Genomic DNA, 26,586 nt, shown 5'->3' on the forward strand with positions numbered 1-26,586 from the left:
AAAGAACCAAGGAGATTGAACATAAATTTTGATTTAAAGCTTTCGTGCCTGCAGGGATTCATATTCTTGGTTCTTTCGGTAAAGTCACCACCACGTAGAAGGGAAACAATAAAATAAAAAAATATAAAAAATAAAATTCTCACAACGTTTCGACTGCAACACAAGCAATCATCATCAGGTGTGAAAAATGTTCTTGCTGTGGTTTTCCCACCTGACGATGATTGCCTGTGTTGCAGTCGAAACGTCGTGAGAATTTTATTGTTTTATATTTTTATTATTTTGTTTCCCGTCTTTTAGCATTGCTTTAGAGAAATGAGACCACTTGCTGCTGCTGCCCACCTGTGTTTCTCACAGCCCTGCGGACCACCTGGAGAAGCGTGGAGGACCACCGGTGGTACCGGGGGGGGAAGGAGGGTGACCACACTCTGAGAAGCACTGCTTTAGAGAAATGAGACCACTTGCTGCTGCCGCTGCCCACCTGTGTTTCTCGAGTTGATTTCTGCAGAGTGTCGATTGTCTCCAGGGTCTCACTGACAGCTTCCTCCTTTTTGTCGAGCTCAGTGTCAACTCTGACTTTCCACGTGTTCAAATTGTCCATTTTGCAGCACGCAGGATTGTGCGTTTTTGACACGTGATCTTCATTCTGTGAAAGAAAAGAACACACAACACATGACATAAGGAGCGTGCATCAACAGCCTTCCAAGCCGTGGCTATTACATACCGAGCTGCGCTGAGTGCATTTGCTCCATCAGACCAATTCTGCGGAGGAAGCGTCAGAGGAAGCGTCAGCTGCAGACAGAAAAAAATATCCACACCATCTACACGTCAGTATCGAGGCACAGAGGAATGCATATATAGTCACATGTGACTTACACGTCTATATTCATATATTCATGATGTAGTAAAAACGTTTCCCAAATTCATCACACGGGCTGTTATGGCACACAATGAGAGGGCAAATGGTCATAAATATGCCTGGAAGCCCTCGTATCTTCAAAATGAATGTTCACCCAAAACTCCGAGCACACAATTTCAGCTGTCTGGCTACAAAAGGAATATTTATGAGAGCTAAATTCAGCTGACATAGCAAAGGGTGTTGAAAACAATACTATTTGTGTTATGCAGAAATTCATAAATTAACATTCAATCGCAACTTAGAGGTGTGAATCCAGGCTCAGATGTCCTTGAATGCTGAGATGAACAGTTCTGATTTTAGCTGCATGTGCGTGCTGTGTTAACTTCCTGTTTCCATTCTTATAAAGAGTTCCAGAGGAAAACAAAAGTAAACTATTGTTATGATATAACCTCCGTGTTCAACAGAGTTAATAGATATTCTTAGTTTTTTCGGTAAAGTCACGTTGAAGAGAAACAACAAAATAATAAAAAATATATAAAACAATAAAAAAATTCTCACGACGTTTCGACCATAACTCAAACGGTCATCTTCAGGTGTGTTGTTTTGCATAAATGTATTTTAAACACACCTGAAGATGACCGTTTGAGTTATGGTCGAAACGTCGTGAGAATTTTTTATTGTTTTATATATATTTTATTATTTTGTTGTTTCTCTTCAACGTGACTTTACCAAAAAAACTAAGAATATGAATTACTGCAGTCACGAAAGCTTTAAATCAAAGAGTTAATAGACTTTACTGCAAACACAAACTGTACACTGTCACTGGGTAAACAGGCGGTGGCGTGTCTAGAATCAACGCCTGGCCACCTTCATCTGCTTGGCATTAATGCTTTCTCACTCCACCAAGTAATTAATCGAGGATCAATGAACATAGCCGAGGCTAACTGGAGTTTGCGTGTCTCTCTCCGTGGTGAGATGTTAACTACCTCACCTGGTATACAGGAAGTCGTGGGTTCGATCCCGACCCTGACGCCTGCTGTATATTTGGAGTTTGCGCGTCTGTCCGTCTATCGTCTTTGACCGATAGACATTGACACACGTATTCTTGTTTCTTTCGGTAAAGTTACGTAGACAGAAAATAACAATAACAGATAATACAATTACATTAAATAAAGACCACTTGTGTTGCGATCGAAAGGACGTGGGTTTTTTGCTTTATTTACAATTATTAATAATTTTTACCATGTTATTTTTATTTAATTTTCTATCTACGTGACTTTACCGAAAGAACCAAGAATATTAATTCCTGCAGTCACCAAAGTTTTAAGTCAAAACATTCACACACGTTGACAAAGCCTCACCTTGTGTTGTTGTGGGCAGGTCGCTTCTGATAACAAGAGCGGTATAGCAGCTCAAGCGGGCTTGGCCTGGTGAAAAAAATAAAAACTGCGTGAATATTTACAATAAAACAAAGTTACAAAGTGGCGAGCCGGGTGAAGACAAATTAAACTTAAGCGAGATAATTAAAGTGAACGCAATCAGGCGAGGGCAGGAGGCAAGGCCCCGCGTGGCAAGGCCCCGCGTTGTAAAGTTCCAACCTGGACATCGATTCCCATGCTCGCTGCTACTCAACTGACATCCCTACGAGAGAGAGCGAGGCTCTACCTTGGTAAACAACAACAACCACCACCACCACAACGACCACCACCACCACAACGATGAGAATTTCTCACCTCGGATTTCAGTGCAAGCGCGCACACGGCAGCTTCCTGTTGCCTGGCGACAGCAGGAAGTAGTATGACGTCACTTCCCTCCCACGAGCGGCTCTGTAACCGAATAAATTATGTTAATGAGGCCGGCCCATATGTCAGCGATGGGGGCGTGGGCGCTGAACCCGTCGCAATAAACTCGCGACGGCTTTAACGAATACATTATGTTAATGAGCCACCAGTCACTGGGCGTAGTTTTGCCCAAATAAGGATTGCCACTGGAACGATATCGGCAGCGACCCAGGCGGAGGTGACGTCACGCTCAAGAACGCGGTGGACTGAATACCTTGGTGACATGACGTCACTACGGAGGGAAACCTCCCCCTGGCGTTTCACGCCGATGAGGTAATGCAGAGTGGTGACGTCACAAAGGTGGAGTTTAAGTTGATTTAGATTCATTTTCCATTGCTCCCTCCCTTGGGTGTGTGAGCTCAGCTACAACACCGTGGACATTATTGTGTATACACTGTGTGTATGTACACTATGTGTATACAATGTGTGTGTCACTGTGTGTCGCTGTGTGTCACTGTGTGTCACTGTGTGTGTGTACACTGTGTATACCCTGTCTGTCTACACTGTGTGTCACTGTGTGTGTGTACACTGTGTGTGTATATATACACTGTGTGTGTACCGTGTGTGTACACTGTGTATATACTGTATGTACAATGTGTGTGTACACTGTGTGTGTACAATGTGTGTGTACATTGTGTACACACTGTATGTACACTGTGTGTGTGTACACTGTGTATACACTGTGTGTACACTGTGTGTGTGTACACTGTGTGTGTACACTGTGTATGTGTACACTGTGTGTATACACTGTGTGTGTACGCTGTGTGTACACTGTGTGTGTGTACACTGTGTGTGTGTACACTGTTTGTGTCCGCATTGAACCGAACCCCCAGCAAGGCCATCTACTTAATGACGAGAGAAAATTCACACGAAATGTCCTTTTCAATGAAGTCTTCCACATGTAAATTGATACAAGCTTTTAATGAAGAAATAAAATCATCTAATTCAAAACACAACACAATTCAAAGATGTTTCATTTTAAAGACTTCAAAACGGAGCATGGGGTACTTGCGTGAATGCGTCCTTCATGTGCAAATGTTGTGACTTTCCTGGCCTGAAGGCCGTCAATGTGTTGGACCCTTATTGGTGCACAGCGTCTCAACAACAGCAGTGGGGTTTGCTTCAACCGATAGGTACGAACATCCAGACGTGAATCAGCAAGGAGCATTTCTAGTCCCAGTTAGACAAAATCTACATCAACACATAAGACAAAACTACAATTCGTGTTGTAGAGAATGTACCTCCTCCTAAACGTGTAACTTTCAAGTGGTATGCCTTGTAACTGATGAATGATCCGAGCGTGCTCCCTATTTCAAAGACGATGAGTTGCTTCAGAGGCAGACGCTTCGTGAAACACAAAAGTACCCTTTGACCTGTATCACAAGAACAACGGGTCTCACCTGAGTTCTCTGCACAGGTTACTTCCAAACACACACACACACTTTGTCCTAACATCACTTATTCAATGTGTGACCCTCAGATAAAATGTTACATGTACGCGCACAATCAGACAAGTATTAATTCTAAATTATTGACGGGCATATTGACGGGCATATTAACATTGAATTACTGCAGCGAAATTGACTGCATCACGTTACATCGTATTAACAAGAAGCTATTTTACAAATACGCACCGTCTGCTTAACAGTGTATGTACAACGTACTATTGTTGCGTCATTCAAAACGAGTAGGCCGTTGCATGCTGGCGTCTGGGTCAAAATGTAGCAAATTCTAAACATTACGCTACAAATAATAGATCACGGCGTTTCGATGGCAACACAAGCAATCGTCATCAGGTGGGACAAGCACAGCAGCAAGAAGAAGAAACTGCTGGAGTAGGCGCCTACTACTTCAGCAGTTTCTCTTGCTGTGGTTGTCCCACCTGATGACGATTGCTTGTGTTGTGATCTAAACGCCGTGATCTGTTATGTTTCTACCCACGTGGTGACTTTACCGAAAGAACTCAAGAGTGTGGATTCCTGCAGTTACGAAAGCTTCGAATCAAGATTGCCTACAAACTACACAACTGAGATGACGCATCAATCATCGCCCCCTACTGACAGGCTCTTGTCCACATGCAGGCCGGTGCAGGGCCACCACCTTGTGCCACACAGGGGCAGCTGCTACTTGGGGATGCTCTTCGAGTGTTTCAGACGAGGTACGACAGGAAACTTCGAGTTGCTGAGGCGGTTAAGCAAGCACCGTGTAAATGCAATTATTATAACATAGTGAATGCTTGGGGGCTTATTGTCTCTCGCTCCTGGTTAGAGATCTACCCAACCCACAGGTCCACAAAGACTGGCCGCTCGCCCTTACTCTGCAGATAGAACCTAGAAACTGAGTGTTCAACTTCACATTCTTGTCATTAAAGGCCTGTGACAAAGGTGCATCTATTGTAGCGACATCGTCTCAAGCTTACACATCTACCGGTTCTCCACTTGACTTTGTATTGTCTCGGAGGAAGTCCACCCACACCTCCACTTCCACAAACTGCTGGGAGTTGCCTCGCTCTGCCTCACAGTCAGAATTCTCCTCCTGCTTCACGTTGCCTCCATTGATGTGAAGGTCCCATTTTGGATTTGAATCTTCATCTTCACATTTCACCTTCACTTCTTCGCTCTTCACCATCACTTCTTCCCTCTTCACCATCACCTCTTCATATTTCACCTCGATACCTCTAAAAGTGTCCACGCTGGGATTTTCTTCCGGTTCGTGTTTCATGAGGGATGGGCTCATGGTGGCACTTTGACTTTCACAAGCTGATTTCAGACTGCACTCCTTGTGGATCTTCTGATGCTTCGGTGTTCTCTGGTGTACTTTAAGATGTGACTGTGCAAACGCCATCCCACACAGAGTGCACCTGAAGGGTTTCCCTCCTGTGTGTGTACTCCGGTGTCTTTGCAGATGTGATGACTGTGCAAACGCCTTCCCGCACATCGTGCACTTGAAGGGTTTCTCTCCCGTGTGTGTTCTCTGGTGTTTTTTAACAACAAATGACCGTGAAAACGCCTTCCAACACACAGTGCACTTGAAGGGTTTCTCTCCCGTGTGAGTTCTCTTGTGCCGTGTGAAATCTCCAGTCCGATCCGTGCTGTATGCACACCGGTCGCATTGGAGCCTTGTCCTACCGAGCTGCGCTGAGCGCATTTGCTCCATCAGACCAATTCTGCGGAGGAAGCGTCAGAGGAAGCGTCAGCTGCAGACAGAAAAAAATAATATCCACACCATCTACACGTCAGTATCGAGGCACAGAGGAATGCATATATAGTCACATGTGACTTACACGTCTACATTCATATATTTATGATGTAGTAAAAACGTTTCCCAAATTCATCACAGGGCTGTTATGGCACACAATGAGAGGGCAAATGGTCATAAACATGCCTGGAAGCCCTCGTATCTTCAAAATGAATGTTCACCAAAAACTCCAACCACACAATTTCAGCTGTCTGGCTTCAAAAGGAATATTTATGAGAGCTAAATTCAGCTGACACAGCAAAGGGTGTTGAAAACAATACTATTTGTGTTGTGCAGAAATTCATAAATTAACGTTCAATCGCAACTTAGAGGTGTGAATCCAGGCTCAGATGTCCTTAAATGCTGGGATGAACAGTTCCGACTTCAGCTGCATGTGTGCTGTGTTAACTTCCTGTTTCCATTCTTATAAAGAGTTCCAGAGGAAAACAAAAGTAAACTATTGTTATGATATAACCTCCGTGTTCAACAGAGTTAATAGACGTTACTGCAAACACAAACTGTACAGTCACTGGGTAAACAGGCGGTGGCGTGTCTAGAATAACGCCTGGCCACCTTCATCTGCTTGGCATGAATGCTTCCTCACTCCACCAAGTAATTAATCGAGTATCAACGAACATATCCGAGGCTAACTGGAGTTTGCGTGTCTCTCTCCGTGGTGAGATGTTAACTACCTCACCTGGTATACAGGAAGTCGTGGGTTCGATCCCGACCCTGACGCCTGCTGTATATTTGGAGTTTGCGCGTCACTCCGTTTAGCGTCTTTGACCGATAGACATTGACACACGTATTCTTGTTGATTTCGGTAAAGTTACGTAGATAGAAAATAACAATAACAGATAATACAATTACATTAAATAAAGACCACTTGTGTTGCGATCAAAACGACGTGAGTTGTTTTGCTTTATTTACATTTATTTTTATTGTTATTTTCATTTAATTTTCTATCTACGTGACTTTACCGAAAGAACCAAGAATATAAATTCCTGCAGTCACCAAAGTTTTAAGTCAAAACATTCACACACGTTGACAAAGCCTCACCTTGTGTTGTTGTGGGCAGGTCGCTTCTGATGACAAGAGCGGTATAGCAGCTCAAGCGGGCTTGGCCTGCTAACAAAAAATGAAAATAAAAACTGCGTGAATATTGACAATAAAACAAAGTTACAAAGTGGCGAGCCGGGTGAAGACAAATTAAACTTAAGCGAGATAATTAAAGTAAACACAATCAGGCGAGGGCAGGAGGCAAGGCCCCGCGTTGCTAGGCCCCGCGTTGTAAAGTTCCAACCTGGACATCGATTCCCATGCTCGCTGCTACTCAACTGACATCCCTACGAGAGAGGCTCTACCTTGGTAAACAACAACAACCACCACAACCACCACCACAACAACCAGAATCGCAATGAGAATTTCTCACCTCGGATTTCAGTGAAGGAAGCGATAGCTTCCAGTTACCTCGTGACGTCACGCGGCAGCAGGTGACATGACGTCACTTCCGGAGTACGAGACACGCTCCTCCCACAATGAGCGGCTCCGTAACTAAATAAATTAGAGAATCTTCTTTGGTTCTTTCGGTAAAGTCACGTAGAATGATAATAAAATAATAAATTGATAAAATAAAATAACACAATAATATTCTCACGACGTTTCGGCCACAACACAAGCGGCCTTCATCAGGTGAAGGGGGCGAGACTGTCTGGTAGGACAGCGCTGGAGTGAAAGAGCCACGTTCAGATACGGCCTTTAAGCTGTGTGAGAGGAACAAAGCGCCTTGACAAAGGAATTAGCATATAATTTAGCATTGAAATTGCTGAATGATTAGCTTGTGACTGGTCACAGAAAGTGCTATGTTAAAAGTTAAAGCATACACACCCGCACAGGCACCCATTGTTAAAGGAATTAGCATAGAATTTAGCATTGAAATAGCTAAGTTAAGGCATACACATCTTGACAATGGAATTAGCATAGAATTTAGCATTGAGATAGCTGAGTGATTAACTTGTACCTGCTGCAGAAATTGAGCTTGTACCTGCTGCAGAAATAGCTACGTTAAAGTCAGAGCATACACATTCACCGAGGCCCTTAGTACAAATCAAACAGGAGAATTTAGCATTGAAATAACTAGGCGAATTCCAGCATTGAAACAACTGAGTGATTAGCTAGTGACTGGTCACAGAAATGACTACACATCTGAGCTATTGGTTCACTGTGTGTGTACACTGTGTGTGTGTACACTATGTGTATACACTGTGTGTCACTTTGTGTCGCTGTGTGTGTCACTGTGTGTGTGTCACTGTGCCTGGCACAAGCGTCGTGGTGACGTCACCGCCACTTAGTGGCGAATGGCGGTTGTTGTTGTGTCACTGTCACTGTGTGTCACTGAGTGTGTACACTGTGTGTGTGTACACACACAGTGTACACACACACAGTTTACACTTTGTGTGACAGTGTGACACAGTGTGTACACTGCGTGTGCACACTGTGTCACTGTGTGCCACTGTGTGTGTGTACACTGTGTACACTGTGTGTATACACTGTGTATGTACCCTGTTTGTGTCCACATTGAACCAAACCCCCGGCAAGGCCATCTACTTAATGACGAGAGAAAATTCACGCGAAATGTCCTTTTCGATGAAGTCTTCCAGATGTAAATTGAAACAAGCTTTTAATGAGGAAATTAAATCATCTAATTCAAAACACAACACAATTCAAAGATGTTTCATTTCAAAACTTCAAAAACGGAGCATGGGGTACTTGCGTGAATGCGTCCTTCGTGTGCAAATGTTGTGACTTTCCTGGCCTGAAGGCCGTCAATGTGTTGGACCCTTATTGGTGCACAGCGTCTCAACAACAGCAGTGGGGTTTGCTTCAACCGATGGTTACGAACATCCAGACGTCAATCAGCAAGGAGCATTTCTTGTCCCAGTTAGACAAAATCTACGTCAACACGTAAGACAAAACTACAATTCGTGTTGTAGAGAATGTACCTCCTCCTATACGTGTAACCTTTAAGTGGTATGCCTTGTAACTGATGAATGATCCGAGCGTGCTACCTATTTCAAAGACAATGAGTTGCTCCAGATGCTTCGTGGAACACAAAAACACCGTTTGACCTGTATCACAAGAACAACGGGTCTCACCTGAGTTCTCTGTACAGGTTACTTTCAAACACACACACACTTTGTCCTAACATCACTTAGTCAATGTTTGACCCTTATAGATCAAATGTTACAAGTATGCACAAAACCAGACAAGTATACATTCTAAATTATTGACAGGCATATTAACAAAATTGGATTACTGCAGTGAAATATACTGCATCACGTTACATCGTATTAACAAGAAGCTTTTAAAAAAGTGGCACAGTCTGCTTCACAGTGTATGTAAACATACTATTGTGTCATTCAAAACGAGTAGGCCATTGCATGCTGGCGTCTGAGTGAAAATGTAGCAAATTTTAAACATTACCTACAAACTACACAACTGAGATGACGCAACAATCATCGCCCCCTACTGACAGGCTCTTTTTTTCGATTTAAAGCTTTCGTGACTGCAAGGATTCATCTTCTTTGGTTCTTTCGGTAAAGTCACGTAGAATCTTAGCAGCGTTCATTGTAGCTCTGTCGTCCCGACAGGTTTGTTCCTTTCACCTGAAGGCCACTTGTGTTGTGGCCGAAACGTCGTGAGAATTTTATTGTTTTATTTCATTATTTTATTCTCATTCTACGTGACTTTACCGAAAGAACCAAAGAAGATGACAGGCTCTTGTCCACATGCAGGCCGGTGCAGGGACACCACCTTGTACCACACAGGGGCAGCTGCTACTTGGGGATGCTCTTCGAGCGTGAGATGAGATACAAAACTTTGAGTTGCTGAGGCGATTAAGCAAGCACCATGTAAAATCAATTATGATAACATAGTGAATGCTTGGGAGCTTATTGGCTCTTGCTCCTGGTTATAGATCTACCCAACCCACGGGCCCACAAAGTGTTCAACTTCACGTTCTTGTCATTAAAGGCCTATTGTAGCGACATCGTCTCTGGCTTACACATCTACCGGGTCTCCACTTGACTTTGTATTGTCTAGGAGCAAGTCCACCCACACCTCCACTTCCACAAACTGCTGGGAGTTGCCTCACTCTGACTCACAGTCAGAATTCTCCTCCTGCTTCACGATGTGAAGGTCCCATTTTGGAGTTGAATCTTCATCTTCACATTTTACCTTCACTTCTTCGCTGATCACTTCTTCACATTTCACCATCACCTCTTCATATTTCACCTTGATACCTTTAAAAGTGTCCAAGCTGGGATTTTCGTCCGGTTCTTGTTTCATGAGGGATGGGCTCATTGCGGCACTTTGACTTTCACAAGCTGATTTCAGACTCCGACTCTGCTCCTTGTGGATCTTCCGATGCTTTTGTGTTCTCTGGTGTCTTCGAAGAGTTGATGAATCTGCAAACGGCTTCCCGCACAGAGTACACTTGAAGGGTTTCTCTCCTGTGTGTGTTCTCTGGTGTTTTACAAGATCAGATGATTGTGCAAACGCCTTCACGCACACACTGCACTTGAAGGGTTTCTCTCCCGTGTGTGTTCTCTGGTGTATTACAAGATTACATGAATCTGAAAATGTCTTCCCACACACACTGCACTTGAAGGGTTTCTCTCACGTGTGTGTTCTCTGGTGTTTTTTAAGAGAAGATGACCATGAAAATGCCTTCCCACAAACACTGCACTGGAAGGGTTTCTCTCCCGTGTGTGTTCTCTGGTGTAATATGAGATGATATGACTGTGTAAACGCCATCCTGCAGATCGTGCACCTGAAGGGTTTCTCTCCCGTGTGTGTTCTCTGGTGTTTTTTAAGAGCAGATGAATCTGAAAATGTCTTCCCACACACACTGCACCTGAAGGGTTTCTCTCCTGTGTGTGTTCTCTGGTGTGATTTAAGAGCAGATGAATGTGCAAATGCCTTCACGCACACACTGCACTTGAAGGGTTTCTCTCCCGTGTGTGTTCTATGGTGTACTATAAGATGTGGTGACTGTGCAAACGCCATCCCGCACAGAGTACACTTGAAGGGTTTCTCTCCCGTGTGTGTTCTCTGGTGTTTTACAAGATTACATGACTGTGTAAACGCCATCCCGCACATCGTGCACCTGAAGGGTTTCTCTCCCGTGTGTGTTCTATGGTGTACTATAAGATGTGGTGACTGTGCAAACGCCATCCCGCACAGAGTACACTTGAAGGGTTTCTCTCCCGTGTGTGTTCTCTGGTGTTTTACAAGATCAGATGACTGTGCAAATGCCTTCATGCACACACTGCACTTGAAGGGTTTCTCTCCCGTGTGTGTTCTCTGGTGTGTTTTAAGAGCAAATGAATCTGAAAATGCCTTCCCACAAACACTGCACTTGAAGGGGTTCTCTTCCGTGTGTGTTCTCTGGTGTTTTTTAAGAGCAGATGACCATAAAAATGCCTTCCCACAAACACTGCACCTGAAGGGTTTCTCTCCCGTGTGTGTTCTCTGGTGTGTTTTAAGAGTACATGAATCTGAAAATGTCTTCCCACACACACTGCACTTGAAGGGGTTCTCTTCCGTGTGTGTTCTCTGGTGTTTTTTAAGAGCAGATGACCATAAAAATGCCTTCCCACAAACACTGCACCTGAAGGGTTTCTCTCCCGTGTGTGTTCTCTGGTGGTTCTGAAAAACTGATGGCCATGCAAATGCCTTGTTACACACAGTGCACTTGAAGAGTTTCTCTCCTGTGTGAGTTCTCTGGTGCCGTGTCAAATTTCCAGTCCGGTCCGTGCTGTATGCACGCTGGTCGCATTGTTGACTTGTCGTACCGAGCTGCGCTGAGTGCCTTTGCTCCATCAGACCAATTCTGCAGAGGAAGCGTCAGCTGCAGACAGAAAAAAATAATATCCACACCATCTACACGTCAGGCACAGAGGAATACACACGTGACTTACACGTCTATACTTATTAATATATTCATGATGTAGTGAAAAAGTTTTCCAAATGAATCAGATTTGATGAATCTGCAAATGCCTTCCAGCACAGAGTGCACCTGAAGGGTTTCTCTCCACGGGCTGTTATGGCACACAATGAGAGATAAAATGTCATTAATATGCCTGGAAGCCTTCATATCTTCAAGATGAATGTTAACTCATTAATATGCCTGGAAGCCTTCATATCTTCAAGATGAATGTTAACTCAAAACTCTAAGCACACAATTTCAGCTGTCTGACTACAAAAGGAATATTTATGAAAGCTAAATTCAGCTGACATAGCAAAGGGTGTTGAAAACAATACTATTTGTGTTATGCAGAAATGCATAAATTAACGTTCAATCAGAACTTAGAGGTGTGAATCCAGGCTCAGATGTCCTTGAATGCTGCGGATGAACAGTTCCGACTTCAGCTGAATGTGTGTGCTGTGTTCACCTCCTGTTTCCATTCTTATAAAGAGTTCCTTAGGAAAACAAAAATAAACTAATGTTTTGATATAACCTCCGTGTGCAATAGAGTTAATAGACTTTACTGCAAACACAAACTTGACACTGTCACACACTGCCATGAGTAAACAGGTGGTGGTGTGACCAGAACCATGCCTGGCCACCTTCATCTGCTCAGCATTAATTCTTCCTCACTCCACCAAGTAATGCATCGAGGATCAATCAACATAGCCGAGGCTATCAGTGTCTCTGTCTGTCTCTCCCCGTGGTGAAGGTGTTCCCCTCCACACATTCAGAGTCAACAGCGGCACGCGCTTAGCGTCTTTGACCGATAGACATTGACGCACGTATTGTTGGTTCTTTCAGTAAAGTCACGTAGATAGAAAATAAAAATAACAGATTAAATTCAATAAGATAAAGACCACTTGTGTTGCGATCGAAACGTCGTGGGTTCATTACTTTATTTTAAAAATTGTATTTTCATTTATTTTTATTATTTTATTTTCTATCTACGTGACTTTACCGAAAGAACCAAGAATATTAATTCCTGCAGTCACCAAAGTTTTAAGTCAAAACATTCACACACGTTGACAAAGCCTCACCTTGTGTTGTTGTGGGCAGGTCGCTTCTGATAACAAGAGCGGTATAGCAGCTCAAGCGGGCTTGGCCTGGTGAAAATAAATAAAAACTGCGTGAATATTTACAATAAAACAAAGTTACAAAGTGGCGAGCCGGGTGAAGACAAATTAAACTTAAGCGAGATAATTAAAGTGAACGCAATCAGGCGAGGGCAGGAGGCAAGGCCCTGCGTGGCTAGGCCCCGCGTTGTAAAGTTCCAACCTGGACATCGATTCCCATGCTCGCTGCTACTCAACTGACATCCCTACGAAAGAGAGAGGGGCTCTACCTTGGTAAACAACAACAACAACCACCACCACCACAACCACCACCACAACAACCACGACCACCCACACGATCATAATTTCTCACCTCAGATTTCAGTGCAAGAGCGAAGCGATCGCTTCCTGTTACCTCGTGACGTCACACGACAGCAGCAGGTAACATGACGTCACGTCCGGGGTACAAGACACTCCCCTACCACGAGCGGCTCCGTAACTGAATAAAATTATGTTAATGAGCCCGGGCCATATGTCGAGGGATGGGGGCGTGGGTGCTGAACCCGTCCCAATAAACTCGCGACGGCTTTCACGAACTCATTATGTTAATGAGCCACCAGTCACTGGGCGTAGCTTTGCCCAAATAAGGATTGTACCGGAACAGATATCGGCAGTGACCAAGCAGAGGTGACGTCACTCTCAAGGGCGTGCTGGACGGGGGTGGGGTGAATACCTTGGTGACATGACGTCACTAGCAAGGCTCACGTGACATTGACTTTTCCAAGACAGAGGTTCTTTGTAAGCCATCTGGCTACCATGAGAGATTCGTTCATGAGGCTATCCACATATACAAGCACAGAGACAATTTCAACCGAGAAGATGGATTCTGGCTTAGCAATCATTGGAACGATTGGATAAACCATTTCAGGTCTTAATTGATTATTCACGCTTACAGTGGCTTTCAGACAGCATACATTAATTTTTCGTCTTCCCCCTCCTCTTTTCAGAACATAGATGGACTAGTCCTTCTAAATAAACTGCCAAATCGCTGCGCGTGGTGCTAACGTTTAAAAATACATAAATACACCGTTTAAAAATAAATAAATTTATGCAAACCGACACACCTGATGACGACCGTTTGTGTTATGGTCAAAACGTCGTGAGAATTTTTATTGTTTCATATATATTTTATTATTTTATTGGTTCCCTTCAACGTGACTTTACCGAAAGAGCTAAGAATACGGAATATCATTTGGGTCATTTTTTTTGGAACTCAGATGAGATTTCTGATATTACCGCGTTTTATAAATATTTACGTAACCAATAACTTTTTTAAAAAAAATTAATCAGACCGCGCTAATACCAACGCGAGTGTTTATTGTTGATGGTGAGTTTTGTAAATCCGTCGTACGGTTAAAAAGAATAAAGTTTTCCCGTAAAAAAAATAAAAATCTCTCCGCCTTGGAGCCAATCAGGTTTCAGTTTCTCCCCTCCCACGTGACGCGGAGTTTTCTGGCTCCTCCCCCTCCTCGCTCGCCGCCATTTTGAGAGTCGTGAGGGAGGTGAAACCTGCGGCCTTGACAACGACGAAGATTCACCAGGGTCAGTGACAACCTCACACTCACACTGTGACAACTTCACACTCACACACTGTGACAACCTCACACTCACACACACTGTGACAACCTCACACTCACACACACTGTGACAACCTCACACACACACTGTGACAACCTCACACACACACACTGACAACCTCACACTCACACACACACTGACAACCTCACACTCACACACACACTGACAACCTCACACTCACACACACACTGACAACCTCACACTCACACACACTGACAACCTCACACACACACACTGACAACCTCACACTCTCACACACACTGACAACCTCACACTCACACACACTGACAACCTCACACTTACACACTGACAACCTCACACTCACACACTGACAACCTCACACTCACACACACTGACAACCTCACACACACACACACTGACAACCAACAACAACAACAACAACCGCCATTCGCCACTAAGTGGCGGTGACGTCACCACGACGCTTGTGCCAGGCTATGTGCACCCTGAGGCCACGTGAAGTGTCGAACGCCCGCTGGCAGGAGGTCACGGGGCAGACCCAGGTGCCACGGGTCGACTGACTGAGATGACTGGCTGATGCACCACCTGTGCCCCCTACTGTGCCAACCTGCTGTGCTTTAGCCACCCGGCGCTCCGCTCGCTGTTGTGAGCGTCGCTCTTCCGCCCTCCGTTGTTGTTGGAGGGCGACTGCCTCCAACTGCCCACTAGCATCCTTCACGAGCCTCCTCCACAGAGGCCGATCTTGACACCGCTGGTACCAGTCATCGGCAAGTCCACTCAGCTCCACGTCCTCCTGTACCACATCACTCCATCTCTTCTCTAGCCCGTGCCGCGCCCGCTTAACCCCATCAATCCGGCCAAACAAAAGCTGTTTCGGCATGCGGTGGCTGGGCATGCGGGCTACATGACCCAGCCATCGCAGCCTTGCCTGCCGGAGCAGCTCACCGATGGGACCCTGCCCAGATCTTTCAAGGATTTGTGAGCTCCTCACACAATCCAGTCTGGTTAAATTCAGGATGGATCGTAGGCAGGCCAGCCTAAATGTTTCTAACCGGCGAAGATGTTCCATTAGGGCGGTCCACGTTTCGCAAGCGTAGAGAAGGGAGGGAATGACCGTGGCCGAGAAGACCTGAAGCTTAGTGCGGAGCGACAGACCAGGTAGCTTCCACACAGCGTTACGCAACCGATGAAAAGATATTGCCGCTCGACTGATTCGGAGTGAGACCTCTGCTGTTAAACTGGAGCCAGTCATAAGCACACTGCCCAGGTATGGGAAACTCTCCACTCTCTCCACAACTGCCCCATCACCGATTGGGAGTTGTGGGGGTGGAGTGTCCGATAGTACAAAATACCCAGGCAGGTGCTTAGTTTTGGTGGGGCTGATGGTAAGGCCCCACCTCTTAGTGGCACGCTCCAGTCTCAGCAGCAGCGTCTCCAACTCCTCCTCTGACTGAGCAGCTATTACCAAATCATCAGCATACATAACGTGGTTGAGTAATAGGGAGCCATCCCTTGACCGCACCCGGGCATCGATTAGCCTCCCATTATATCTGTACCATATGGAGATTCCCCCGGTACAGCTATTGAAGGCTTCACGAACTACGTGGTCAAAATGGATGTTAAATAATGTGGGAGCCAGAGGACATCCCTGTCGTACCCCAAGGTGTACAGGGAATGGCTCTGACTCCCGGCCACGTAGTTTTACCCGGGCCCGCTCACCATCATTAAGGTCCTTAATGATCGTGAGCAGAGGGTCAGGTACTCCAAAAGCATGAAGAACGACCCAGAGCCCAGGCCTACTGATGGTATCATAGGCCTTGACCAGGTCAATAAAGCAGAGATGTAGGTCTTGTTGGAATTCCCTACACCTCTGCTGTAGCAGACGGACAGAAAATATGGCATCTGTGCAGGACCGCCCTTTCCTGAAGCCGCATTGGGGCTCCGCAAGCCTCTCGTGCCTGGCAAGGCGATGCTGAATAATCCTTGCCAGGACCTTTCCCGGCACACTGAGGAGTGAGATGCCCCTGTAGTTGTTACAGTCTGTGCGGTCCCCCTTCTTAAAGAGGGGGACCACCAGGGCAACCTTCCATTCCTGCGGAACCCTTCCAGTGGTCCAGACCGTTGTTATGATGTCATATAGGGCAGTCTGTGCACAAACGCCACCCTCACTCAGCATTTCACTTGGGAGATCATCTCTGCCTGCTGCCTTTACTGTTCTCAGACTCCGGATCGCCTTCAGTACTTCCTCAACAGATGGCACCTCAGCCAGCCACTCACAGGGGGTGACTTCTTCCAATATTTGAGGCACCGCAGCCTTAGCAGGGTCATCCTCACTTTGTGCCACGATGTTTTCCTGGCTGAGGGATTTTCCCTCCCCCAGGACCTCACAGAAATGCTCAGCAAATCTGCAAACCTGTTCCTGGGGGTCGGAGATTGGATCACCGTTTTTTCCCCTAATGATGGTAATAGGTGTGGCGCTGCAGGTTACTTTTTTGATGGAGTTAAATAGAGATTTGTGATGACGGGCCACTGAGGCAGACTCCATCTCCTCAGCAACCTGCGACCACCACCCATCCTTGCAGCGCCTCACGGCTCTCCGAACCTCCGAGCGAAGGCTGCGGTAAGCCTCCTCATTCTCTGACGTGGGATTCTGTAGCCGATGACAGTGGGCCTGTCGCTTTTTCTCAACCATCCTGAACAACTCCTCTGTCATCCAGGGTGTCTGGGGAGGTCTGGACCGCATACCCAAAGCAGCCATTGCAGCTGCATGAGTCACAGTCCTAAACCTCGCCCATTTACCCTCGACATCAGGAGGAGTCGGGGACGATGCCAATCCCAGCCGCAAGCGATGATGAAATTCTCGCTTGCAACTTTCATCAGATAACTGAGACCAGGCCACTTTAGGTTGGAATGGGGTCCTGGGTGTACACCCACCACCGGAGTGGAAGAATGGCAGGCGCATCTTACAGATGACTAGTCGATGGTCAGAGGGCAGATCAGCTCCACGGTAGGTCCTGGTGTCAAGGACATGGGCTCGCATTCGCTGGTCCGTCACTATGTAGTCCAGCAGATGTTCTTGCTTGGACCCGGCATGCATCCATGATGTTGTGTGGATGCGCCGATGCCGGAACAGCGTGTTGGTAATTACAAGCCCATGGGCTGCACAAAAATCTAGCAGCCTCCTACCGTTGTTATTGAGCTGATCTGGCCCATGCCCTCCAATCACTCTAGACCAGGTGCCAGTATCATGACCAACTCGGGCATTGAAGTCACCCAACATGATGACTCTATCCCGAGGGGCCACTTTAGCCAGCACCTGTGACAGGAGGTCATAGAAGGCATCTGACTCATCGGCTTTGCCTGCATCCCTCCACGGATGTTCGTCTTCGGTGGGGGCATAAGTAACCACGACCACCATTCCTCGCCTCCGGTTGATGGGAAGGCGAGCCCAAAGTAGCCTGGGGCTTACAGCTTTCCACACCTCACCGCCACGCTCCCACGCCCCCTTCATTCTTTTGTTCAAAAGAAGACCCACACCCTGTTGTTTGGCAGTCTTCTGCCCCGAGTAGAGGACTGTCCACCCCTCATGGTGGCAGGAGCCAGAGCCGGTCCACCGGACCTCCTGAATGCCGCATAGATCCAGGCGGTACCGGTCCAGCTCCCGACAGAGGAGTGGCAGCCTCTCCTCTGCAGTGAGCGTTCGAACATTCCACGTGGCCACCCGTATTAGCTTTTCGTTGTTTCTGGAGTAGCCCCGAGGGTAGGTATTCAATCTCCTGGCTCCGCCAATTGGGGTTTGGCCAGGAGACGTCATAGACGACTGGCCCCCCGGGGCCTCCGGCACAAGCTTAGTTGTTACATATTTCAGTTTAATTCGTGGTTTCGTGGTAATTAATTGAAGGTGGAGGGGTTACCAGCCCCTCGCACCCGTCCAGAGCCCCCGTTTAGCCCCTGTGGTGGACACATATGCCATGAGGGGAGGAGCCAATCAAAATTGGATCTCCCCTCAGAGCGCTGTCCACGACAGAGTTGCCCGTCCGGCACCGCGAGGAGGTAGGGGGTTGTTTTGCCGGACACTGACAACCTCACACTCACACACACACACTGACAACCTCACACTCACACACACTGACAACCTCACACTCACACACACTGACAACCTCACACTCACACACTGACAACCTCACACACACACTGACAACCTCACACACACACACACTGACAACCTCACACTCACACACACTGACAACCTCACACACACACACTGACAACCTCACACTCACACACACACACTGACAACCTCACACACACACACTGACAACCTCACACTCACACACTGACAACCTCACACTCACACACACTGACAACCTCACACACACTGACAACCTCACACTCACACACACTGTGACAACCTCACACACACACACTGACAACCTCACACACACACACACTGACAATCTCACACTCACACACACTGACAACCTCACACTCACACAGGCTGACAATCTCACACTCACACACACAGGCTGACAACCTCACACTCACACACACTGAAAATCTCTCACACACACACTGACAATCTCACACTCACACAGACTGACAATCTCACACTCACACAGGCTGACAATCTCACACTCACACAGGCTGACAATCTCACACACACACACTGACAATCTCACACTCACACAGGCTGACAATCTCACACACACACACTGACAATCTCACACTCACACAGGCTGACAATCTCACACACACACACTGACAATCTCACACACACAGGCTGACAATCTCACACTCACACAGGCTGACAATCTCACACAGGCTGACAATCTCATACTCACACACACAGGCTGACAACCTCACACTCACACACACACACTGAAAATCTCTCACACACACACACTGACAATCTCACACTCACACAGACTGACAATCTCACACACACACAGGCTGACAACCTCACACACACACTGACAATCTCACACTCACACACACTGACATCTCTCAGGGACATGATCTAACCCACGCCCTCCTGTAGACCAGGCGAGGTAGTTAACATCTCTCAGGGACATGATCTAACCCACGACCTCCTGTATACCAGGCGAGGTAGTCGACATCTCTCAGGGACATGATCTAACCCACGACCTCCTGTAGACCAGGCGAGGTAGTTGACATCTCTCAGGGACATGATCTAACCCACGACCTCCTGTAGACCAGGTGAGGTAGTTAACATCTCTCAGGGACATGATCTAACCCACGACCCCCTGTAGACCACGCGAGGTAGTTAACATCTCTCAGGGACATGATCTAACCCACGACTTCCTGTAGACCAGGCGAGGTAGTTAACATCTCTCAGGGACATGATCTAACCCACGACCTCCTGTACACCAGGCGAGGTAGTTAACATCTCTCAGGGACATGATCTAACCCACGACCTCCTGTACACCAGGCGAGGTAGTTAACATCTCTCAGGGACATGATCTAACCCATGACCTCCTGTATACCAGGCGAGGTAGTTAACATCTCTCAGGGACATGATCTAACCCATGACCTCCTGTAGACCAGGCGAGGTAGTTAACATCTCTCAGGGACATGATCTAACCCACGACCTCCTGTACACCAGGCGAGGTAGTTAACATCTCTCAGGGACATGATCTAACCCACGACCTCTTGTAGACCAGGTGAGGTAGTTAACATCTCTCAGGGACATGATCTAACCCACGACCTCCTGTACACCAGGCGAAGTAGTTAACATCTCTCAGGGACATGATCTAACCCACGACCTCCTGTAGACCAGGCGAGGTAGTTAACATCTCTCAGGGACATGATCTAACCCACGACCTCCTGTACACCAGGCGAGGTAGTTAACATCTCTCAGGGACATGATCTAACCCACGACCTCCTGAAGGCCACCGCGAGGTTGTTTTGTTAACAAAGTAAAACATTTCCTCATCATGTAAATGTACACACGCACGTGTGTGTAGAGAGTGAGTCACGAGTGATAGATAATTAATAATTAAGCTGAAGTTAGTCGTCCAAGTGGGAACGTGAAGAGTTTGCGGTGTTGGTTTTGGTGACGGTTTGTTTTTGGCGGGAAAAGTGGAAACGGCTGCGCTGAGGGCTCGCGTGAAGTAAACTTTTCATTAAACACAACTCTTAAATGACTCGCCTAATGTTTATTTTATCATCGTAATATACACGGCCTTTAATGTTTGCGCAGGTTGAGCACGTTTAGGGCGACGGGGGGAGCGGTGGCACAATGGTTAGCACGCATTGACCAGCGTGGTGAAGTATGGTCAGGTCACATTGACCAGAGTGGTGAAGTATGGTCAGTACACATTGACCAGGGTGGTGAAGTATGGTCAGGTCACATTGACCAGGGTGGTGAAGTATGGTCAGTACACATTGACCAGGGTGGTGAAGTATGGTCAGGTCACATTGACCAGGGTGATGAAGTATGGTCAGGTCACATTGACCAGAGTGGTGAAGTATGGTCAGGTCACATTGACCAGAGTGGTGAAGTATGGTCAGTCCACATTGACCAGCGTGGTGAAGTATGGTCAGTACACATTGACCAGGGTGGTGAAGTATGGTCAGGTCACATTGACCAGCGTGGTGAAGTATGGTCAGTACACATTGACCAGGGTGGTGAAGTATGGTCAGTACACATTGATCAGGGTGGTGAAGTATGGTCAGGTCACATTGACCAGCGTGGTGAAGTATGGTCAGTCCACATTGACCAGAGTGGTGAAGTATGGTCAGTACACATTGACCAGGGTGGTGAAGTATGGTCAGGTCACATTGACCAGCGTGGTGAAGTATGGTCACTACACATTGACCAGCGTGGTGAAGTATGGTCAGTACACATTGACCAGGGTGGTGAAGTATGGTCAGGTCACATTGACCAGCGTGGTGAAGTATGGTCAGTACACATTGACCAGGGTGGTGAAGTATGGTCAGGTCACATTGACCAGCATGGTGAAGTATGGTCAGTACACATTGACCAGGGTGGTGAAGTATGGTCAGTACACATTGACCAGGGTGGTGAAGTATGGTCAGGTCACATTGACCAGCGTGGTGAAGTATGGTCAGGTCACATTGACCAGCGTGGTGAAGTATGGTCAGTACACATTGACCAGCGTGGTGAAGTATGGTCAGTACACATTGACCAGCGTGGTGAAGTATGGTCAGTACACATTGACCAGGGTGGTGAAGTATGGTCAGTACACATTGACCAGCGTGGTGAAGTATGGTCAGTACACATTGACCAGCGTGGTGAAGTATGGTCAGTACACATTGACCAGCGTGGTGAAGTATGGTCAGTACACATTGACCAGAGTGGTGAAGTATGGTCAGTACACATTGACCAGCGTGGTGAAGTATGGTCAGTACACATTGACCAGAGTGGTGAAGTATGGTCAGGTCACATTGACCAGGGTGGTGAAGTATTGTCAGTTCACATTGACCAGCGTGGTGAAGTATGGTCAGGTCACATTGACCAGCGTGGTGAAGTATGGTCAGTACACATTGACCAGCGTGGTGAAGTATGGTCAGGTCACATTGACCAGCGTGGTGAAGTATGGTCAGTACACATTGACCAGAGTGGTGAAGTATGGTCAGTACACATTGACCAGCGTGGCGAAGTATGGTCAGTACACATTGACCAGCGTGGTGAAGTATGGTCAGTACACATTGACCAGCGTGGTGAAGTATGGTCAGTCCACATTGACCAGCGTGGTGAAGTATGGTCAGTACACATTGACCAGCGTGGTGAAGTATGGTCAGTACACATTGACCAGGGTGGTGAAGTATGGTCAGTACACATTGACCAGGGTGGTGAAGTATGGTCAGTACACATTGACCAGCGTGGTGAAGTATGGTCAGGTCACATTGACCAGAGTGGTGAAGTATGGTCAGTACACATTGACCAGAGTGGTGAAGTATGGTCAGTACACATTGACCAGGGTGGTGAAGTATGGTCAGTACACATTGACCAGGGTGGTGAAGTATGGTCAGTCCACATTGACCAGCGTGGTGAAGTATGGTCAGTGCACATTGACCAGCGTGGTGAAGTATGGTCAGTACACATTGACCAGAGTGGTGAAGTATGGTCAGTACACATTGACCAGAGTGGTGAAGTATGGTCAGTACACATTGACCAGGGTGGTGAAGTATGGTCAGTACACATTGACCAGAGTGGTGAAGTATGGTCAGTACACATTGACCAGCGTGGTGAAGTATGGTCAGTACACATTGACCAGCGTGGTGAAGTATGGTCAGCACGCATTGACCATCGTGGTGAAGTATGGTCAGTACACATTGGCCAGCGTGGTGAAGTATGGTCAGTACACATTGACCAGCGTGGTGAAGTATGGTCAGGTCACATTGACCAGGGTGGTGAAGTATGGTCAGTCCACATTGACCGGCATGGTGAAGTATGGTCAGCACGCATTGACCATCGTGGTGAAGTATGGTCAGTACACATTGACCAGGGTGGTGAAGTATGGTCAGTACACATTGACCAGAGTGGTGAAGTATGGTCAGTCCACATTGACCAGGGTGGTGAAGTATGGTCAGTACACATTGACCAGCGTGGTGAAGTATGGTCAGTCCACATTGACCAGCGTGGTGAAGTATGGTCAGTACACATTGACCAGGGTGGTGAAGTATGGTCAGTACACATTGACCAGCGTGGTGAAGTATGGTCAGTCCACATTGACCAGCGTGGTGAAGTATGGTCAGGTCACATTGACCAGCGTGGTGAAGTATGGTCAGTACACATTGACCAGCGTGGTGAAGTATGGTCAGTACACATTGACCAGGGTGGTGAAGTATGGTCAGGTCGCATTGACCAGGGTGGTGAAGTATGGTCAGGTCGCATTGACCAGCGTGGTGAAGTATGGTCAGTACACATTGACCAGGGTGGTGAAGTATGGTCAGTCCACATTGACCAGAGTGGTGAAGTATGGTCAGTACACATTGACCAGGGTGGTGAAGTATGGTCAGGTCACATTGACCAGAGTGGTGAAGTATGGTCAGTACACATTGACCAGAGTGGTGAAGTATGGTCAGTACACATTGACCAGCGTGGTGAAGTATGGTCAGTACACATTGACCAGGGTGGTGAAGTATGGTCAGTTCACATTGACCAGCGTGGTGAAGTATGGTCAGGTCACATTGACCAGCGTGGTGAAGTATGGTCAGGTCACATTGATCAGAGTGGTGAAGTATGGTCAGTACACATTGACCAGAGTGGTGAAGTATGGTCAGTACACATTGACCAGGGTGGTGAAGTATGGTCAAGCAAATCCCTCCTCAACCTCTCACTGGGAGACTAGCATAATGTTTTGTGTTTTTCACTCGTGATGAGACTTTGTAGTATGAACGTTGAGATGTATAAGGGGCACCGAGGGGTGATCAATAAGTTCTGAATTACTCATTGGTTTTGTCGGTAAAGTCACGTGTGTAGAAATACAATAAAATTATATTAAAACAAAAATAATCACGACGTTTCGATCACAACGCAAGCGATCTTCATCAGGTGTCAAGAACAAATCACGGAGGTAAATACAGCAAAAAGATGAGAGACGAGAATTCAACAAACCTGAAACAACATTACGTGAAGCACACCCAGTCAGGCCAACAACACAGTTAGACACTTCCTGGCGGACCACGAATTTCAGAAGAGTGTTACATTTCGTGTTCAACCTTTGGATTGCACATAGCAGCATAGACAGAATGAAAAAATACGAGGTACACGGTCGGTATAAATACATATACAAGTCCACCAAGAGGTAAGGAGAATTCAACAAACCTGAAACAACATTACGTGAAGCACATCCAGTCAGGCCAACAACACAGTTAGACACTTCCTGGCGGACCACGAATTTCAGAAGTGTTACATTTCGTGTTCAACCTTTGGATTGCACATACCACCTGATGAAGATCGCTTGCGTTGTGATCGAAACGTCGTGATTGTTTATTGTTTTTTATATAATTTTATTGTATTTCTACATACGTGACTTTACCGAAGAAACCAATGAGTAATTTCATGCAGTCACGAAAGCTTTAATACTTTATTAAGTTCTGAATTGGCCCGTAGTAAGGTAGGGGCAACTGATGAGGGGTTGACAGCTGCGCCATCGAGAGGGAATCTTGATGGTAACGGTGTTTGTCTTTGTGGGTGAAGGACGCCAGTGGAAGAGCCTCGCCATGGACACGTCAGGTGACGAACTTGGCCGTGGTGGCAGCAGCAGCAAGGCCGCTTCTGACAGCCGGTGATGGCTCTGTGGTGATCGTGATGGGGTTGGTGGTGGTGATTGTGAGGGTGGTAGTGATGGGTGGTGATCGTAATGATTGTGGTAATGGTGGTGATCGTGAGGGTGGTTATCGTGATGGGGTAGGTGGTGATCATGATGATGGTAGTGATGGTTGGGGATCGTTATGGTGAATGTGAGGATGGTAGTAATGGTGGTGATCGTGAGGGTGGTTATTGTGAGGGTGGTTATCGTGATGGGGTTGGTGGTGATCATGATGATGGTAGTGATGGTTGGAGGTCTTTATGGTGATTGTGAGGGTGGTAGTGATGGTGGTGATCGTGAGGGTGGTTATTGTGAGGGTGGTTATCGTGATGGGGTTGGTGGTGATCATGATGATGGTAGTGATGGTTGGAGATCTTTATGGTGATTGTGAGGGTGGTAGTGATGGTGGTGATCGTGAGGGTCGTGGTGATGGTGGTGATCGTGAGGGTGATGGTGGTGATCGTGATGATGGTGGTGATCGTGATGGCGATGATGTTCATGACGATGGTACACGTGATGGGGATGGTTATGATGGCGATCGTGGTCATCAGGGCCATAGAAAGTCATAGACGACAGTTAGGCAATACAAAAAAAAGATGTATTCCTGACCAGGGAGTATACATTTTGTGAAGTATAATTACCTTCTCAGGGAGTATAATTTCCAACAGTTTTGCACTATTGGACATTGTGCTCCCTAGTTGGATCGTATTCTCCCCGTACAGAAATTCACGATCACATTGTGTTTCGTACATTTTCTCTCCCACCTGTCACAATCCCAACACCAGGTACGATTCCAACACCAACTATGACCCTTCCACCCAATTATCTCCAGCCGCCGTGGAAGCCTCGACCCTGCTCTCAACCCCCTTGGGCAGGCCCACCTCTGACGATCTGTCAAACGAGCTGGAAGCACTGGTGCAGGAGATTAACGATAAACGCGCCAGGGACTTGGAGATGTTGAACGAGTTCCAGAATTCACTATTATTCGAGGTGAGAGGATGTTACTACGACCCAGGGTAGCCTTAGTCTGGCTCTCTTGAGCCTCTGGGGCTTAACGCCTGGGTCCTTAGGCGCCCTCATTCTGGCTTTGAAACTGCGCGAAGGATTATGAAACAAGCCTCAGAGTTGTAACACTGAACCTGACGGGGAGCCTTCAGACCAAAATGTGCAAGGGCAATTTTCAGGAAACGGTTGGCAAAAATCATCAATGATGATTACATATGAAAGAAATGCTGTATCTTAAAAAAAAAACTGACTCAAATCTGATGACTGATCTCCCTTTTGTACATTTGGGTAAGCAATTTCCGTTGAGATCTTAGAAGTCACCTTTCTTGAGGTGCGCTCTTCAGATACCCAGTGGTCGTTCATGTAACCCACGTAGCAACAAACTCTGTTTTTTTACTAGCTAGACCAGGGGTGGGCAAATTTTTTGACTCGCGGGCCACAGTGGGTTCTAAAATTTGACAGAGGGGCCTGGCCAGGAACAGATGGATGGAGTGTTTGTGTGAACTAAATATAAATGACGTGTTAAAAATCATTACGTGAAAGGATTTGGCCTTTAACAGGTAGCAAAGCATTCATTTGCAAGGCAATTTAACAAGTTGCACGAACATAAACGGTACAAAAACATAAATTTTGATTTAAAGCTTTC

The 26,586-nt window shown here is 46.6% G+C and overlaps 1 protein-coding gene across 1 annotated transcript in view; it reads right to left on the minus strand.

Annotated features, from left to right (window-relative positions):
* LOC142915627 (uncharacterized) overlaps nucleotides 1-2,307 on the minus strand; it is a 36,143-nt gene extending 33,836 nt beyond the window's left edge. Inside the window, exons 1-2 of the mRNA XM_076061349.1 lie at nucleotides 2,218-2,307; nucleotides 479-643 (exon numbers count right to left, since the gene is read on the minus strand). Coding sequence (XP_075917464.1) covers nucleotides 479-598 — 120 coding nt within the window. The 5' untranslated portion in view covers nucleotides 599-643; nucleotides 2,218-2,307. The remainder of the gene's footprint in view (nucleotides 1-478; nucleotides 644-2,217) is intronic.
* Nucleotides 2,308-26,586: the final 24,279 nt, after the last annotated feature.

Source organism: Petromyzon marinus, unplaced genomic scaffold, assembly GCF_048934315.1.
Source record: "Petromyzon marinus isolate PM22_M1 ecotype Great Lakes invasive population unplaced genomic scaffold, UKy_Petmar_22M1.pri1.0 PM_G_Scaffold_33, whole genome shotgun sequence".
Classification (NCBI taxonomy): domain Eukaryota; kingdom Metazoa; phylum Chordata; class Hyperoartia; order Petromyzontiformes; family Petromyzontidae; genus Petromyzon; species Petromyzon marinus.